Raw genomic sequence first — 19,498 nt, forward strand, 5'->3', positions numbered from 1 at the left:
GCTGTGGTCCGATATCAAGTCATTTCATGTTGTGTGGTGATAAGTTGCCATCACAGCCCGTTTCATTCCTTGCACATCACCCTTGTGAGTCTTCAGGGCCCAGCCATAATATCGTGTCAGCTTCGTGACTAAGTCGTTGGTTAGTTTGCCTTTACCACCAAGGCTCTCCAATCCAGGTCCCTTATGCTTTGCAATAAGGTTTCGCAAACTTGTGCCCATACGTTTCTGTACGTGGTTTGTACAGTCTTCCTTTTCCACTGAAATGTATCCATACACTCTGGCTTCCTGCAGCGCAAGGAAAGCGCGACTGTCACCATCTGAGAGTAGGGTGGTGTACCTCAGGTTATGCCACTGCAGTGACCTTTGGAAAAGGATGAGGGCAGCTTCAACTTCCATTTCGCCGGCCTTCTTGGAGGTGTTTTTCTGACAGGCATGGCTCTCCTTCCAAGCTTTATAACTCGGGTCATTATCCTTTGGCCCATGCTCACAACCAGCGCAGAAGTTGCTGAGCACCACATAGTCGAGGACTAGCCCCGTAAACAGCTCTATGACGGCGCCTACGCCAATGTGAGACGAGTGGCCGCGCGTCATCCAGGAACCGTCGTATGACACGGCAATATTTCCCGGATTTCCAAGCTCCAATTCGTCGTACAGTTGCCGAACCGATTGCGCGCACAGTGCCGTCTGCTTCTCGGCAGCAAGTGCCGCCGCGGGTGCCAGCTTCCTTTTCACATACCGCTGCCACGTTTTCGTATGAAGACCACGGTGGGAGATGTTCATTGTGGCAAAAATATCGTTCAGCGCCGTTCGCCGATTCCCGGTGGCTTGCATCGCGCGCGCGGCAAGAACGTTCACAACAAACGGGTTGCACTTCTGGCTACCGTTCACGCGGAGCGAGCTCCACGCCGACGCGATATCACCGCAACACGCACACGCGATAACAATCTTTATGGCAAGGCCATATTCTCGTTCGCGTTTGCCTACTGTGACGCTACCGCCGCACACCTTGCACTTCACAAACGACATCAGTTCATTCACGGCGTCCAAACAAACGATAGCGAAGACTACCTCCACGTCGACTGGTTCGGCCGCAACGTCGTCGGCGTGAGTAAGGGAATCCAACTTCCGTTTTGTTGCTGGCGTTGAAGCAAGGACTTGAAGTTTTCTTTTGGCATTCATATCCCTCTGCAGCAAATCCGCATGTTGCAACATTGCAGTGTCATGCCGAACGCGGCCGCCGTCCGTAACAACTTCACTCGTTGGTGAGCTGGCTAGGCCTACTTCGGCGTCGTCCGCGGCTTGGGCAACATTTGCGGTTGGCGGCGGGCTATTCTCGATGTTTTCCGAAGGAACAGAGCGCTTCTGAAAGTTATAAGTTGTTCGCTTCTTCTTTTTACCGAACTTGTTCATCGTGGCGAACTTCCTCGGTGGATTGGACATAGTTCCGCACTTGTCACAAACGTACGACTGAGAACAACGAGGCGCACCGTCGCGTCGCCTGCGGAGTGGAGCAGACGACGGGAACCTCGCGCAGCCAACCACAGCACGCGTTTTTGGTCACGTGTGCTAGTCAACGAATCGGATCGCGCGTTCAGACTTCTTTTTCTCCCCGGATTTCAACGTCACTGGCGAACCGACGGAGTCACTTTTGGCGGGAAAATAAAGAAGGAAGGCTCCTCTTTCCGACGATACCAAGATGGCTGCGATCGCGCGCATAGAAAAAGAGCTACGCGCCGCGATAAAAAGGGCTGTTTTTGCGCGGAATTCAGCTCACAGTGATGTTATAAATTGATATTGCGGACGAAATACTCTTCCCTGAGATTCGAAACTTAGTGAATTAAAGGAATATTAGCTGTAGATATCGAAAATCTCATTTTCAAAAAATCGATTTTTGCGCGATTTTTTCGCCGCAAAGAGCCGTGTCCCCCCTTAAACAGTATTGCTTTAAAAGTAGTAAAACCGAATCTCCGACTCAGCAGCCATTGAACATAATGCGTTTTGTATCCGCATAAACCGTACCAGCTTATTGCGTACGTATCGGTTAACATGCAGTGTTTCCACTTTTTGTTGTGCATTCACGGCGGTGCGTCGTCCCCATCGGGCAGCCCGGCAGGACAACAAGCCTCGGAGATCTGAACGGACTTCAAGCACCCTGTGCGTTTGTGCGTGAAGCCGCATGAACATCATTTCGAAAACAACGGATGCTCAGCATAGAAGCAAGATTGGACATCATTCGTGCTATCGAACGTGGCACGAAGAAGTCAGCACTGGCATGCGACAGGTATCTACTGTTGACTACGGTGTGTGGCATTCGGAATGCGAAGAAGGTGCCCAGCAGCGCTGCTGCGACCGAGAAATGATGTTGGCTACAAGGCTCGACTTTTCGCCATCATTGCCTCTGTTGTTGCCGAAGTGTCGCCTAACGAGAGCGATGAAGACTACATGGAAAGCGACAGCACAGGCAATTTAGGCTCGACAGCGGCAGAAGCTACACGGTACGTCAGCCTCATGAATGCAATCGTCGCGACGAGAACAGCCCCCCGCAATGAAAAAGGCACCCCACGAATTCTGCAGTGCTACCGCGCCCGTGCACGGAGAGTATGCAACACCAATGAGGAATCTGCCATGCGAGTGTTTGCAGAGAAGTGGGGACTGGCTGAAAAGCTGGCTCACAGCTTCAGTAAGTTTGAGGCCGCTGTCATCACTGCTAGGCCACGTCGGCATCAAATGAACATAAAAATTTTGTCGCGCGAAGTGAATAAATACTGCATGTTTTTGCCCTTTTATCACACTCTCTCCGAGTTCCGTTTTAGGAAGGTAAGTGGGCGACCTCATGCTCTTTCGGTTAAGCAGTACTACCGTTTAGTACATACTTTTTCTGAGCTCTGGCCAACTATGGTTTAACGAGGTTTCACTGTACAGCTTCGCTGTAAAAAAAGAACATAGTGGCAAGTGTCCACACCTGGCCTTGGTGTGCCGCTTGGAGAGGGAGGTCGAGACCGACAGCGAGGCAGCCGAAACTGGCACTGCGTGGTGTTGCGCCGCCATCAGCTGTCCGGCGGTAGCCGTCGGCTGGTGCCGGGCGGCGGCAGAGGCGGCGGCCGTGGCAGCAACCACGTGGCCCCAGGCAGGTGCGCCGGCCAGGGGAATGACCGCCGCAGCGGCGCGCTCGGCAGGCAGCAGTGCAGCACGCTCGAGCACCAGGGACCGGCCCCAGGCGTCGTCCGAGAGCACGGCGGCAGGAGCGCCGCGGGGCGCAGTCTGCCAGGTTGCCGGCACCAGCATCTGCCTGTTGCTGCTCCACGCCGGCTGTACCGGATTGGTCAGCAGAACCTGGTACAAGAATAAAGGTTTTTGAACATGCGATTACACTGTTGCGCTACAGTGATTGTAAAGCAGCAGTAACACTACTACAAGGAATGAACTTCTTACAGTCAACATCCGATTTTTTGGGCTCACTGGAGGTTGCGAAAACGTGCAAAAAACTGAATGCATGCCTTTTACTGCCCCCTCCCCCAATTGCTCAAATCACCACAGGCATGTTCGAAATAGCTCTAAGGCCCTGCCAATAAGCTTATCAGGCGTATCGGTGGTGGAAGACTAACAAAAGAGGGTGGGTGCATGCTTGTATAATTAAGGAATACATAACGTGTCCCATGACAATGGCCCCTTTCTACTTTTTGGTGTGCTTCACTGGAATACATTGCCTATGCTTGACCGCGTACACTACTCCACGTTGACTAAGCTGACTTTACAACACTGGCATTATGCAAAGCTTGACACCTGTCGTGCTTTCTGGGCTTCAACACCATCGGCGAAGATGACACAGGCAGAGTGGACGCTATTGCCGACAGCGGCGCAGTCTTTCAATGAAAAACACTGCAGCCAACAGCAGAAAGCTTGGTAGCAAACATCAAAGCAGCTAAGACAGTCACCGTATTGAACACCCATTTGAAAAAAAAAAAAAAAACGTCAAAAAACTCATTCTTCCGGTCTGCCCAGGAAGATTTTCAAGCAATAACGGTTGCTCATAATGGCCAATTAGGTTATTTACCCAATTAGAGCCCACCTTTTACTCCTTCCCCCACGCCCCCCGGTAAATTGAACGGAAAACTGCAATTGTACACTTTACTGCATAACAAGGCTGTATTGTGATGGAGCTGACATTTTAAAAACCAATGCTGTGAAGTTGACTTAGGAAACCTACCACTGTGATGCGATACAAATTTAGGATATTTTTTCTTGCTAAGAAATATGGTGTGCGTTACATTTCTACATCATTTAGGAGCTTTATTGTTATCACTATATTATATTTCTCCTTTGGACACAGAGAAAGCAGGCACATTTAATTGGGAGGCGTGTTAGAATTGGGCAGATATTGTCAAATGAACCAGTGGTTTGTTTTGAAGCTTTTTTTTTAACGAAATTAACGAAAGTCAACTGTATCAAAAATATATTTGACATTAAAGTTCGTCGTTTGATAGCGGTGGGCAAATATTTGATATTTCGAATACAGATAGTATGCATGCAATATTGCATTCTTGCTCGAAAATGAGCTATTTGGTATTTTCGCACATTGGAACTAAGCAAATATTTTGCAACAACCGACTGTTTAGGCATAGTTACTGTTCTCCATCTGCAAAACAAAGGATCACTAATGCACAGAAGTGCAATGACAAAACTTTCCTTTCTTTCCTTTCCTTTCCGCAATTTCTAATTCTTTTTCGGCAACCACTTATTTTATCTTTTAGTAGGAGGGGTTTTGGGAACAAGGCTATAATACCGCTGAGAGGCTACTCGTGCTGTTTTTCTAATGACAAATTGGTGGCCTTGGGTTTAAAACTGATCCTTTGTCTTTCTTATACTAGCCAGTACAGACATGGCACATAATTATACCAAAACAAATATTCCTGCTGTAAATATATGCGTCCGCATCTCACAACTCACTATTCGATTCGAGATTCAATGCTTGCTGTTCTTATCCGATTCGTACTCGAAGTTTTGACTATAACATCAGGAAACTTCACACGACAGTTTTTGCTATACGGCTCGGAGTTGGCGAGGCTGAAGAGCGTCGCCCTATCAGGCACAGAGACCGGCGCTGCCCGCAAGACCCACCTGGCGTCCGTTCTGCTCCACGACCGACACCGGCACGTACTGCTGCAGCTGAAGCGCAGCCGCTGTGGGTGCCTGCTGTGCGGCGGCAGCGGCCGCCGCGGCCGCGACGACGACGTGCTTGGCCGGAGAGCCCACGCTGTAAGCCCCGCCTGGCGGGCAGAGGATCGAGGACACGCACAGGCTGCCGGGAGCTGCCGCCGCGGCCGCAGCCCGGCCCTGGGCCGCGTAGAGCGTGGCGCTAGGCGAGGGGCCGCGGGTGAAGTGGGCCGCAGCCGCAGACGTTGCGCCGGACCGGCGGCAAGCCTCCATGGTTTGGACCGAAGCCCGCACGTTGGCGCAATGCGCGTAGTCCACCAGGTGGCTCAGGCTGACGAAGCTGTGGTTGAGGGCCTCGCCCGGGGCAACGCGGCGCTCCTGGTCCAGGGTCAACATGCGCTTGAGCAGGTCTACGAACTCGCGCCGGTCGGCCTTCTCGGCGAGCAGCTCGCCCCCTTCGAGGTCGGTGGGCACATTCACCTGTGAACGACACATTTTACGGGTTCGAAACGGTGTCACTGGCAAATCAAACAGTGGGGCAACTACAGAGACTAAGATTTTTTGAAGAACAACCGTACAACAAATGCTAGTTATGTGCAAGAACGAGATCATAAGCCACTACTGAGCACAGGTTTGTTACAGAAGGAAGCCAAACTCAACCACATGCTTTGCAAGCAATGCTGCACGACTTGTGCACGTCTAGAAATTTTTCCCTCTGCATTTCTCATGGTGAACTGCTTTAGATAAACGATGCCATGTGTGCAATAACATCATAAACGGTCCACACTCCTTAAAACTGATGTGCACACTACAGACTTGTTGAATAATAGAATGGGTTATACTAACAATAGAGCAACACTTAAACAACATTAACAGGCCCTGCTATAACAGAATACCAGGTAAAATGGACACAATTCACAGCAAACTTATACAAATTTGGCATTGTGGAAGCAGCCCGAACATTGCTGCTATAAATATGTCTAAATCTGCACATTTCATGGTGAATAGGCTTAATCCTGCAGCATCTTTCATCTAATAAAACATTAACATACAGTAGCTGACCAGATATGTCTTACTTCAAAGGGACAAACTTAATGAAAAATGAAGCAGTAAAGCAATTCCAATAAATAAAGAGTATAAATGTCACTGCACCTTTCTTGCCAGCAGGCAGAAAAGCTCATTAGCAACTTTATGCTTGGCCTTGTGCTAAAGCCCAATATTTGCTAAAATTTTCATTAATCTTGTTTTTTTGTGTTCAACAACACAAGGCCCCAACACACATTGTCATGATCATCAAGTTCGCACGACCAGCAGTCCACAAAGAAGCAGAGAGTTTGCAAAGATGTGCAAGGTTCTTTCACTGCCCCTGTCAAGCACACCAAGCTACCTTGCTACTGGTTACTTGGCCATAGACTAGCATATCATTTTTAATAAGCCACTGCCACTGAAAACTGAGTGCGCACAAATACATTCTCTCAGACATGGCCTTGCTTTGTGTCATTGGTGAAATATTTGTAAGAAACATGTGGCATAACTTGGGGAAATTGCATCTTTTTTAGTGTGTTGTCTTCAAAATCGGGCTTCGGGAGGTGCGATAGCACCTCGCTATCTTAGCATCGTCAAAAGCACAAGAGATTGGAAATTCAGGTAGATGCAGCGCTGTATTTTGTCAAGCAGAAATACAACACGCAAAAGCGAGCGTGAAAGGGGAAGACTAGAGCCGTCATTCGTTTAGTTTTAGGGAACACTCCTACAGGCTGAAAATAATTAGAATCACTGACTCGCTTGTTTCGCGCACACTTTGGCAGCAGCGAGCGTGCGTGTTCCGGAGCCAACATTTGAATATCTGCCGGGTTATTTAGAGTTTCTTTCGTTGCTACATCCTAGCAGCTGCATGATGGTGATATGGACATTATTTGCGTAAGATAAGGGAATCTATTTACTTTTCTTTCCGGCGGCAAAGCTAGTATACTTCATATCGTGCAATCTTACAGGCGCAAAGGTAGAAAAGTTTTGAATTGATATCGGGCACCGAAGATGCCGGAAGGCATAGAATACAGATAGATATAAGGCCATCAACCGAAGCGAATGTTGTTGAAGCGACAAGACTGGGTCAACAAAACAGACTGGTGAGCTAGTTGGTATTGCACGTTAATAGTCTTTAGCGCAAAGAAACACACAATACGAGAGAAGGCACTGCGTAGCCCTGTGTCCTGTATGCCTTCTCTCATATTGTGCATTTTTTTGCACTAAAAACTATTATCATAAAGGCTGGCTCGTGTGTGATTGCCGGATCCCAATAAAACCACAAGGTGTTTGATAACGGCCGACAAGTTGCATGGTACTGCAAAAGCTTTTTTTTTTTTTTTTTCAGTGGGTGGGAGATGGAGTCAGAGTGACCTAAGTCATCCTGGAAACGGGGATACTACCGGCACACCGGTATGAACGCTTTACCCTGTCTGACAACAGCTAGTGTTTCAGCTCAATTGTTTGTATCAAAAAGTGGTTCACAACATTCGAAATTCAGTACATACACTAATCAGTGTGCACCTGGACTTTTAAAAAATTCATATCTCGAAATTCATATCAGGTGTGATCGTATCACCGAGATTCTACTGTATCTGCCAGACATTATCACTTTCCCTACAATAACTAGAAGATTTTACCATTCTATTCCATCCATTTTGTCCTAGATTATGATTGATCCCAAACAGAGGCGTTTTCGTCTGGCACTTTATTTCACGTTTAGGAAAAGTCTTTAGTCTGCGTACTGTCGCCCAGCTGCAACAAGGTTGAAAAACTCTCCCCGTTAGCCCCTGTGCCACAACACCAGGGCTCACCTGTGCCATGTCGTCGAGGCAGTTGAAGATGTACTTGCGTGCCTCCTTCGAGCGCACACCCGTCTCCGCCTCGTGCTCTTCCGGGCTCTTGAGCCGCCAGAAGGGGTAGTTGGAGTCGGTCTCCCGGTGGAAGAAGCGCGTCGTCTTGGCCGCCGCGTTCAGCAGGTGTTCTGCGGGGAGCCCCTGAGTCTGGCTGATGTAGCGGATCTGGTCGTACTCGGACGAGCCCGGATAGAGCGGCCAGCCGAGGAACAGCTCGGCAACGACGCAGCCCAGCGACCACATGTCGATGGCCTCGCAGAAGGGCAGGCCCAGGATGATCTCGGGCGCCCGGTAGTAGCGCGACTGGAGGTACGTCGAGCAGACTGCCTTCGAGACGTGCGAGGCAGAGCCAAAGTCTATGACCTTGACCCGAAAGGGCTGCCGCACGGGGTCCACCAGCATGATGTTCTCGGGCTTCAGGTCGGCGTGGATGAGACCCAGCTGCTTGAGCTTGAGCAGCGCCGTCAACACCTGCTGCAGCACTGGCCGGATGCACTTCAGCGGCAGAGGCGAGAACTTGTTCTGCTTGAGGAAGTCGTAGAGGTTCTGCTCAAGCATCTCGAAGACCAGGCAGGTGTGCGACTTGTGTGAGAAGCACTCAAACGCACGCACGAAGTTGAAGTCGTCAGCAGGCTCCTAGTGTACAATAATTCGGAAAAGAAAGGGTCATGATTTTACAGTGGCTTGGCAGCAGACTTGCCTCACTAATACAAGCACCAGTGAAGTAACTCAAATACAGCAGAACCTTGTTCATACATTTTGCAAAAACACCACGAGAAGAAATGTACTAACCGGGAAAACGTACAATCAGAAGTAACTACAAAAATTTGACACACTCGACTATTGTTGTCATTCACGTAATGCAAAGCGTCGTGCGGATCGTTGCGGCACGAGACACTGACACGCGTTGAGCTTGTGGTGCTCCGGTGGTCCAAGACGAACTTTATTCTTTTCCTGTTATGTGGAGTTTTAAGGAAACCGAAACGAAATCGAGCTGGTGGGCGGCACTGGATGCCGCCGACACGAAGTGTGATGCCCACAACGGGAACAGCGGTGTGTTTGGATTATTGCCTAATGAAAGCGTGGAGTTCACTACCAATGGCAGTGCACTGTAAGAGAGACAGGTGAAGATGCAGACATTGGCGCCGGGAAGACATACGTAACGGGAACGTATCATCGAGGTTCTACTGTGATTGTAAGAGTTTCAATTTTCTCTCAGGTGAATTGTCTCTGGACAGAACAGACATTGCATAGAAGCGAGTCCTTCAAACAAGGTTGAAAGTATGTGCATGTTGCCGTTTTAAAGAACTAGAAAAAACAAAAAGCTTTCTAAGCAATAGCCATAAAAGGATGGACATGACGTTTCAGTCACCCACAAAAGTAACCTTGAGCGTTACAGCTTGCACGGTGGGGGGCATTGCTAAAACCCAGAAATGCTGAATTTCATGTGTGAAGCAAAAAGGCGGGAAATCCAGGCTGACTGTATGTATCGCCTCTTGCCAATGGCACAAATGTAGCCTACCGTAGCTATTGGCAACTCTGGAACTGTTACTCTATGGCACCACTCACGTTACCAGCCGCCACTGGCACTCTACATCCCGTCTAGAGCCACAGGGCACATGCTCCAATCACAAATTTTGACACGGTGCCTACAACATTGGCACATTCGATTTCCCCGATTTTTCCAGGTTGTTACAGGCTATTTTTATGCAAATTCCCTGGCCATCTATGGCACCGGACGTTCAGAAACAACAACGAAAATGGTGATTTACCGCTTGCCGAGTTACAATGCAAGGCAATAATTTTCTAACAATTGCTGCCAGTAAGCTGCCAATAATGTGGAATGCACTATTAGATTTAACTTCATAATTTTCCAATCACCTGGCCAGGTTCACACTCGCAAAAGTAGCAAAGGCACCATTATTTGCAGATTGCTTAGGCTCAGTCGAAAACATAGCTTGCATCTGGCACACCACTAGCTTCGCTACAACCACTACACCTAACCATTTTCCCGATTCGAGGCAAGCAAGTGAAAAATTGTTTTTTCCTAGAATATTTCGGAAGTGACAAATTCCTCAAGTATTCCAGGCTTCCCGTGATGGTAGACACCCTGTTCGAGGGTGTCTACCATCATAATGGACCCGTGCACAGAAAGTGGGGGGGTAGGAGGAGTGCAGACTCACCTGAGCGAGGCGGTGCAGGATGCTGACCTCAATCTGCCCCTGCCGAGCATAGGACGGGTGGTTCTTGAGGATCTTGATGGCCACGATCTCATTGGTGCCTTTCTTCCAGCACTTGACCACCTGGCCAAAGGTGCCACGGCCCAGGAACTCCAGCACCTCGTACTGGTTCTGCTGAGAGTACAGCACCTCATGCTGCACCAGCTGGTAGTCACCCTCGGAGGTGCTCGCCTGCACAGTCGCGGTGGTGAGCCACACGTGTGAAAATCACGTCCACTTCGCATAAATGCCCGGTACCACATCCACTCTTGCCAGAAGGCTTACGTGTGACGTCACGAATCCGGCATAACAAACAACCCTTTTGAAGCTACTGTGCTCGCTCAGTCCTACGTTGTCTTTTATTTTTTCAAGCGAAATGAACCTGAAGATGACAGCTGCGTAGAATTCAGTATTAAAGCAAACCTGCAACTGTGACAACCTTTACTATTACTGTGTGAACATCTAGTTGTAGACTTCAAATCAAATATCGAATACCACAATGTCTTTCACAAATTTTATTGTTTACAAATTTGGGGCAGAGAAATGTGGTGCTGCATGTGCTCGGGAGCCTCCTGGCATTGCGTAACAAGAATCTAGCAACCTATCAGTAACATAGGTACGTAGAAATCAAGACATACCATACAGTGTACACTTATTAAAGGGAACACCAAATTAGTATGCCAGCACTGATTACAGCTCAGTTCTTGTATATGAAGTCTGGAAAATATTTTTCTTTATCAGTAGAATTTCTGTTGAATATAGAATCAAGTGCTTTTCTTCCTCTGAAAGTGGTGAATTAGTGACATTCTGTTGTACTGGATACCAATGAGATTCTTAGTTTAATATTGTACCTGTGTTTTGCGGTAACCTTCTATCTATCGCATAAAAAGTACCGTAAAAACCCACGTTTAGGGCTTCCTTCTGTCAACACCTCCCATGAGTGCTTCCCTCATTGACGCCAAACTTCCTCCCGGCCTCACTGTTGCCAATGTCCTGTGTGGCTTGTTAGATACGGGACCGTTTCCTGAGCCTACTTCGAGTTCCCCAGACCACATCGAATCGCACCACAGCTAATTAAGGAGCGCAGAAGCACGGATACCACATTCCTGAGGCACGGCACGTGCAAACAAGTTGGCGGACCACACTTCGTGTGCCGCCGGTGGAGCTATTCACTGCTTGACTCTTCCCGAAAGTGAAGCGAGAGCCTGGCACTGTGGCGGGTAAAGTGGGTCCCGAAGCAAGACGGCTGTAATGCGCCGTGAAAACCTGGCAGCCTCGCCCCCATCCATCTACTGTGACGGCGCATTGCAAGTCAGCAAGGCAAGACCACAGGGAGAAGAAAGTCCTCGGACAAACACGTGAGCAGCGACTCTTTTCGCCGGGTGTGACTCCATCGCACGGGCGCCTACCATTGGCCGAAAATCACGACACCCGAGCGGGCTCGCCGATTGACCGAAAATGGCGTCACCTGAGCGGGCTCTCCCATTGGCCGAATGTGACGTGTCTTCGAGACACCGAAGGGCTTAAAAGACGCAGACCGGGAACAGCAAGAGAGCATTCCTACAGCATTCCTTGATTCATCTCTTTCGAGCTTCTTGCCACGGGCCGCAGCGTCCGAGTTGCTGCCGGCCTGTAATGACTCTACGACTGTTAATTGACTCTCACTGTAAATAATGTAAATAAACCTCCCAAGTTTTCATCCCGACATCCTCCTCAACTCCTACAGGCTCAAATAACCTTTCTCTTGAAAGCAGCCGAGTACTGTTTTCATGGTCCAGACATATTGGTCCTTCAATGCGAAATAAAAAATATGCACTTCGCAAAGCATGGTTTGTACGTCTGCTGCCAAGGTGCCCAATAAAGAAACGATGCTGTAGTCACGCAGCAATAACGAAACCAAGCCATAGCCATGCAGCAATAAGGAGGCCAAGCCATAGCCATGCAGCTTTAACGAAACCAAAACTTCTAGCCCATATGTCTGACAAATTTTTGTTCAGATCCGCATATAGTACAAGGCGAAAATTTGGGACGCTAATAATAAGAAAAAAACCTTGTATTATATGCAGGTTTTTATGGTATTGCTTTCCAGTTTTTCTCCAAAATACAGAAGGGCTATCCCAACCTTACGGCGGGTGGGTTATCCATAAGGCCAATCTGCACGACAGACAAAAGGACCATGCACGACGTTACACGACCACCAGTCCGTGCATAGTCGGCGCCAACAGTCAAGAGTGGGTGCCGTCTGCTCCATTTCATTGTAGGTTCGGCACGATTTGCCACCTGCCAGATTCTGAAATCTGGAGTGTCAAGGCAAGTTTGCGTGATGCCCTGCCGACCTGGATGGACCTTGCACTGAAAGGTGACCTCGGCCAACGTGGCGCCGTTCTGCGAATTACGCCAATTGGGCGCCATGTGAAATCCTCACACCAGGCCGACATCGGGAAGCACTCGCAGTGACAAAAACAGCTCTGGTGTTAACCGGGCCTAACTGTCCACAGCGTGCTTGGTTTTGCACCAAAGACAAAGTGAAACACCCGCTTGGGTGGCGTCGAGCATGAGGGGCTCCACGGCGCACACAACACCACCTGGGTCTCTACACCGAACACATATCCAACATTCAAAGAATCTAATAGTAGATATTCAATTAGCCAATGAAATTATTTGTACATTCATGATTTGATTCAATTTGGTGATATTCGAGTATTCACACACCCATTAATTGCTGCCATTAAAATTGCCATGATTCAATCTAATCCACATGGAAGTTCCAGCTGTAGGAGCTGCGTTAGCTGCAACATTTTCTGTGCATGCTGCGCAAGTTTGTCTTGCTGACATGGTCAGCAAGGCAGTAAGACAGTAAGTAAGTTAAGTGGATTCCATTTGTCTTTTCTTTAATTTTAAAGTCGGGGGGGGGGGCGCATTCTACAATCACGACCCCTGGCCATTTAAAAACTAGCTCTTCAAATCAGGTGTACATTACAATCGAAGGTGGGTTAGAAATGAGTTTGATATAGAGATGAGTGAGCATGAGGTGATTGGTGCGCTGACACACAAATGCACAGGCTGTCGGTGCTCAGTGGCAAACCGAACACGCTCCGTCGACAACAACACGCTGCGTCAGCGCTCTGTGAACCACTCTCCCCCTTTTACCTCACTCAAACACGTCACCTTTCCTCCTCTACACCACAAGAGCCACACACTGCCACTGCTGGCGGACAACTTAAAACACATCGACAAGTCCAAACAACTGGACTCGGAACCACGGCTGGGGGCCCAGTTGGACTTCTGACAGCAACAAATTGACATATTTAACAGGGATAAGCGGGCTAGTTGGTGGTCGTTAATGGAATGCATCATGTAACAATGCTGAACGCATTGACACAGCCTACTCGGCTAAGATTTTTAGATATGTTGACGATTATGCCATTTTCTTGAAAGGGGTTGGGAAGGGAGGCGGTTCAGCTGCAGTAGAGCGTGTTCTTGCAATTTTCCGAGAATGCGCGTTCACCTGTGAGTTGCCTACACATGGATGCCTGCAGTTCCTGGACATTTTCATTATTATTGCTGGAACCCATGCGTGCTGGAGGTATCAGCCTCGATCAAAAAAAGGTATTTTAAACTACCAGTCAGCTCATTCGAAGCTTGTAAAAAGGGGAATCGCAAAAAACTGCCTGCGTGCTGCTCTTGATAAGTCCTGCCAGCATGACATGCAACATAGCGTGTTCCTACAGTTGCAAAGACTGCACAGCGCAGGATTTCAGCATGATATGGTCACCTCGGTGCTAGAAACCCTTGCCAAGGAAGCGCAGGGCCCATCAGAGCTCCGCCCAAGCGTAGAGCCACAACGTCGTAGACCTGTTGCCATCCCGTACTACCACCAAATCTCCCACCGTCTCAAAAAGGTGGCTGCAAAATGTGAAGTACCGGTGGTTTTCACGGCGCCCAAGAAACTGGCGGGCATGTGCAACATGGTGCAGGGTAAGAACAAAAGAAATGAATGTGATATCAAGCACGTCGACAGGCTCGTCCCATGCAGAGTAGGGGTAGTGTACCAGATACCTCTCTCCTGTGGCAATAGCTACATAGGGCAGACAGGACGGTGCCTAAACGTCAGACTGCAGGAGCACCGCGCAGGAGTTGAAGGATTGGCGGGGGGTGGAAAACTGGCTGACCATTGTCGCCACTGTAGTAATTGCACGCCCAGGTTCCACGACACTAAAGTCTTGAAGATGTTTGCGTCACAACTGAGCCGTGAAATATACGAAGCTTACTGTATAAAAATGCAATCTGGCAGCTGCGTAAGCAGTTCTTCAGTATCATTGAGTGATAAAGAATACAAATATTTACAAGCAAATTTGCGGCACTCACGCCCGCATGCCAACGTCGAGTGATGGCTGTCCGATAATTGGCAAGGGTGATTACGATACCTGTATAAATGTGAGATTTCCCGTAGTAAATCTTAGTTAAGTTCCGCGCCTGTCTTGTGTGTTCCTTCCTTGTCCCTTGTTTTTCAGTGCGGTTACATGATGCATTCCATTAGCAACAAATTGGCCTACGAGCTGTTCAAAAACAGTTTTTTTTTTTTTCTCTCTGCACTCCGAAACACAGTTCCCAAGAGATGCAGGTATTTAAAGTAGTTTGCCTCTGCGATGACTTCATGAAAATGAGCAGGCTTAACCAGGTGATGCACTCGTAGAAATTTTCTTTTGGCGTTGGACAGCAGTGTACTTACCACTGCGTTCTTAGGTTATAACCAACGTAATATGTGGAAGCATGACAAACAATCCCTGCAACATAAAAGCTTCCGACAAAAAATTACTAGAGGGGCGTGTGTCACTAGTGTCTTTAAGAGCCGAAAGTATGGCCGTTCAGCCAAAACGGGAATGATGCATAGCAAGTGGTTATGCCTAAACAGTCCTTCCGATTTCAAAACAGCTTTGTCAGAAGGACTGTTTAGCATAATGATAATGCATAATGATAATTTTCAACAAAATATTGCATTAAATATAAATTTGCATTAATTATGCATGAGCACAGAAACAGACCACCTTCATAAATTTAGAAAGCTATTATCGCTCGTAAATTTAGACAGACAAAGTGCAATAAACAGTGCCACAAGGACACCCGAATCCACAAGCACGAAGATTGGACAAGTCCGTGTATGGCTACCCATTGTGGCGGCTTAGTGGCAATGAGCTCGCCCGGCTATGCACACGAGCATGACAGTTGAAGAATATCCCTAGTTCACGAAATTAATTTAAGTGTATTCTACCACGTGCTGAGCGAACTTCCTCCTCATCGACACCACAGTAAGGGCTCACTCACAACAGCAACTTGCATAAATTGCACCACCAAGTTGGGCTTATTGGTCGCAAATGGTAGCATTGGTCGAAAATTGTGACTTGGGTCAGTCGCTCGCTGGTAGATTTTTCAGTTGCGCAACTGCAGTCGCAAGCCTACTGACGCAATCAGCAGCGCACGAGCAGGATGTCTGTACGGGCAGACGCTTGTTTCGTGCGGCAATGGAGGTGTGAGCAGACGGGAACAGAATCAACTGTGAACATTTCGGCACGGCGACACGTAGGCCCCGTTTGCCGGTGTGAACAACAGCCACCACAAGTTGCTCCTTGGTCACCTGTCGCAGTCGCTCGCACAATGCCAGTCAATTGTCGGTGTGAATGAGTGCCAACGGTGGCACTACATCCATCATTCCCGTGGCAGCTGAATGATCTAACCCTACAGCTGAACCCTACAGCAATTGCTTGCAGAGGCCCTCTCCTCCGATCTCCTCACCTTGGAAGTGTTGGGAGCCACGGTGGCGGCCTTGTTGTGCTGGCGGCTGGAGCTTCCCCCGCCAGCCCAAGCAGCATGCGAAGAGGAGGAAGAGGGTTGGCGTCTGGCTGCTGCTGCTGGGGCCGGCCCAGGAGCATGGTCCGGTGGCGCCCGACGCTTGAGCCCCGCCCGCTTCAGCTCACCCCCGCCACCACCACCCAGGGCATCCCACTGCTGGGGCGGATGCTGCTGCTGCTGGCTGGACGACGAGGAGGACGACGAGATGTCGCTCACCTGGTTCTGCTCCAAAGTGGACAGCCGCTGGGCACTGCGGGGGACAGACACAGAGAAGCTTTAACATCTCCCACTCGGCGAGATGCTGGGCAACATCAAACACCAGTCTGTTCTGTGAACACCAGAAAAAAAGACATAACCTCTAACATAACCTGCTATGTTGATAGCTAGGAGAGACGATATTACAGTAGAACCTCGTTAAGTCGACCCTAGTTAATTCGGAAAATCGGATAATTCGGACTCTTCCTTTGGTCCACGCAGGCGCATGCATTATTTAATGCAATGAAACTCGTTAATTAGGACGTATTTGGCCGCACATCGGTTCATTCAGACAACTCTCGGAGCTTGGTGAGCACGGAGCGCCGTAAATGTGTAATACAAAAGAGCAAACGGTGTAAGCGTCCATCCAAACGAAACGACTGAGTTTGCATCGCCACAGTCATCAGTGGAAACTGTGCATGAATGACAGCAACGTCAGAATGCTTCGTGCCTATAACAGCCTTTCTTCTTTGAATTTACCGCCACGCATATCACCACTTTGGCCACGTGCCTTCACGACTACACGTAGTCACCATCCTCGTTTTGTGCCGATAGCGGCCATGGTTTTGCCCGTTGTTGCAGCAAATGGTAGTTTCCCTTTGACTGAGGGCATGTGTCGGCCGCGTCCCTTCAGAACCACAAGGTCGCTGTCCATGATCACGTCGCCAGTGGCCACGGTTTCATTCGCAACGGTTGCAGCAAGCAGTAGTTTCGTTTTGAGTCGGTGCAAAGCTGTCGAGGATCTACCAGAGCACCATCTACATTGTGACGGGTGGCGACACTGGCGAAAAAATAATAAATAATCGGGATGTGTGTACGTTAGTGAAAAGACGTGTGCTGTGGCCGCGCTGCGAAGGCATTTCGGTAACCTTTATTCAACCAACGCGGCCCAAATGCGACAACAGACTTTGGAATCCCTGACGTCACGTTGACGTACCGGCGCTGGGGTTTCGGCGCGAAATTCAAATACTGATACTTGGATCTTCATTTTCTCATCTAATAATCAAAATATTTTTTTGAAATGACTGCCTGCAGGGTTCTCAAACAATGCTCCATTAGTCTAAACTGATTTATTCTTTCGCTTTACTGTCCCTTTAATGCACATAGTGCGACATATTTATGGGATAAGTGGAGATCTCGGTTGAACACAACTTCCTATGCAATCCATAACAATCCCTGTTCCATCCTGGCTTTCTCCAGACTGCATGAGTAAACTAACTCACGAACGAAAAGGAATGTCACCTAATGCTATAAAGGCTTAAATTTACATTTCAGATATTGCTTATTAATATCCAAGCACCTCAAAATACAGTCCGCTTTCCTTAATTTATAATAAATTATAATAATTGTTCAGTTGTTGCTAAGTGTTCTTGCCATGGAGAATTTCCACGCACTGCAGAAGCAACGGCAGTCACTGAAGGCACAGTACAAGCTGCATCTAAACACTGCAGATGCCCTAAGCCCAAACAGTACCCTCCACTACAAGACAGCACTGGCAATGCTCTGTGCAGACAGTGCGTGTTGACTATGCATCCAGTGTACAGGTGAATGACTATGCATACAGTGGAGTCATCCAATGAGATTCCCTGTGGCAAAACACATGACTCCAATTTCCGAGGACCTCCATGATTTTATTTAAGCATCTAAACTGCAACGTAAGCTTCACAAAAGAAGGAAAGAAAGACTGTTCCCAAGGAAGCAGTCTGTAGACTGAGGTGACATCTGCTCTCACAGAATGTCAGCAATGGCGACCCGGGACTGAAACTGTGGTCAGATTGTTTTAGAACAGTTCCTCCGATAAGTTACACCTCACGTTCAGTCCCAAGATGGCAGAAAAAGCTTTTTGAAAATAACAGTTCAGTTCCAGTTTTCGGTTCGGTTCGATGAGAAATTTGCAGTATCTCTTTCTTGACAAACTAGGCAAGTAACAGTGCCAAGTGTAACACTGAACAATTTGGGCCATAAAATGTGATCTTGCATAAATGTGATCTTGATTTCAGCAAGGACAGAGAAGCAAGAAGTGCAAAATCTTTTTTTTATGATTTAAGAAAGAAACACATGTCTCTGTACAGACACATGAGCACAAGGCATTTTTTGGGATACAGCGGCATAGCGCTGACTATGCTGACTATGATCCGCTTTGAGTGACCACTCTCTCTGAACTTAGACTATGTGATCTGCAACGCTAGGAGCGTAAAAAGACAGCTCGGGAAGGAAGACAGCGCACATGCTCGCCCTCCAGCGCACCCACCAATGATCACCAACAATTTGATGTGACCCACATAAGCGTCAGCCACGCACAGTCATTCGCAGCTACAGCAGGGATAGTGAAGAAGATGCAATGCTCTCCTTCCCAAACGCGCATTTGATCATGTGACCTCCAACTAACCCAAATATTGAGCTGTGTGGGAAGATAATACCCATCATGCCACCATCCTTTTCGGTTCACTGTTACGTGCTTTTTCTCACACCCACGATGTAGGGTTTGCTCATTCATATGGCTTTTGGGCTTTATACAAAACATCCCGGCAATGACGAGAAATAGAAAACATGTGTCGAGCTCGCTCCAACTGTGGCTGCATGAGCAAAGCATGAGCACCAACAGCAAAGTCAACAGTAGGCACGTCGCTTATCGGTACTTCACCAGAACCCGTCTGATATTGAGAAGGAAGCATATTTTCCACCGTATAAGCGCAAGCGGAAACATAACACCAGGTGCGCGGCGTGACGGCGCAAGCGAAGGGACCAGCCATCTCAGATTGCAAGTTTGAAACCAGCGCAGATTACCTCCAAAATAAAGTGCGCGACCCGCATATGTCATACGATTCAGGCACACGGAGAGTCAAGCGCAGTCACTACAAACTAGGAGAAAATACGCACTGAACTGTTTGATTCGGCGTAACTGACTGGTTTGGAAAATTTTTCGCTCTCATTCTAATGGAGAGATATGCCTTCATGAATATTGCGTAGCGATAAGCGTTGATAGAAGAAAGAAGTTCGAAGCTATCGCATAGCTCTGACCCGTTCTGTACCAGGGCGCCAGTTTTACAGAGTGCTCCTTCTACGGTAAGGGATACATGAGGTATTCAGTTGGCAAAAGTTATCAGGCACCAATACGAGGCGAAAAGGAAGTGAGGG

At 48.3% G+C, this 19,498-nt stretch overlaps 1 protein-coding gene across 6 annotated transcripts in view; it reads right to left on the reverse strand.

The window, feature by feature from the left end:
• Positions 1–19,498, reverse strand: part of LOC126530559 (uncharacterized) — a 114,200-nt gene that overhangs the window by 67,608 nt on the left and 27,094 nt on the right. For all 6 annotated transcript variants that reach the window (XM_055070645.2, XM_050177821.3, XM_055070642.2 and 3 more), the window contains exons 3-7: positions 16,049–16,355; positions 10,220–10,447; positions 7,995–8,672; positions 5,119–5,634; positions 2,963–3,333 (exon numbers count right to left, since the gene is read on the reverse strand). In XM_055070645.2, the coding sequence (XP_054926620.1) occupies positions 2,963–3,333; positions 5,119–5,634; positions 7,995–8,672; positions 10,220–10,447; positions 16,049–16,355 (2,100 nt within the window). The remainder of the gene's footprint in view (positions 1–2,962; positions 3,334–5,118; positions 5,635–7,994; positions 8,673–10,219; positions 10,448–16,048; positions 16,356–19,498) is intronic.

Source organism: Dermacentor andersoni, chromosome 4 (assembly GCF_023375885.2).
Source record: "Dermacentor andersoni chromosome 4, qqDerAnde1_hic_scaffold, whole genome shotgun sequence".
Classification (NCBI taxonomy): Eukaryota; Metazoa; Arthropoda; class Arachnida; order Ixodida; family Ixodidae; genus Dermacentor; species Dermacentor andersoni.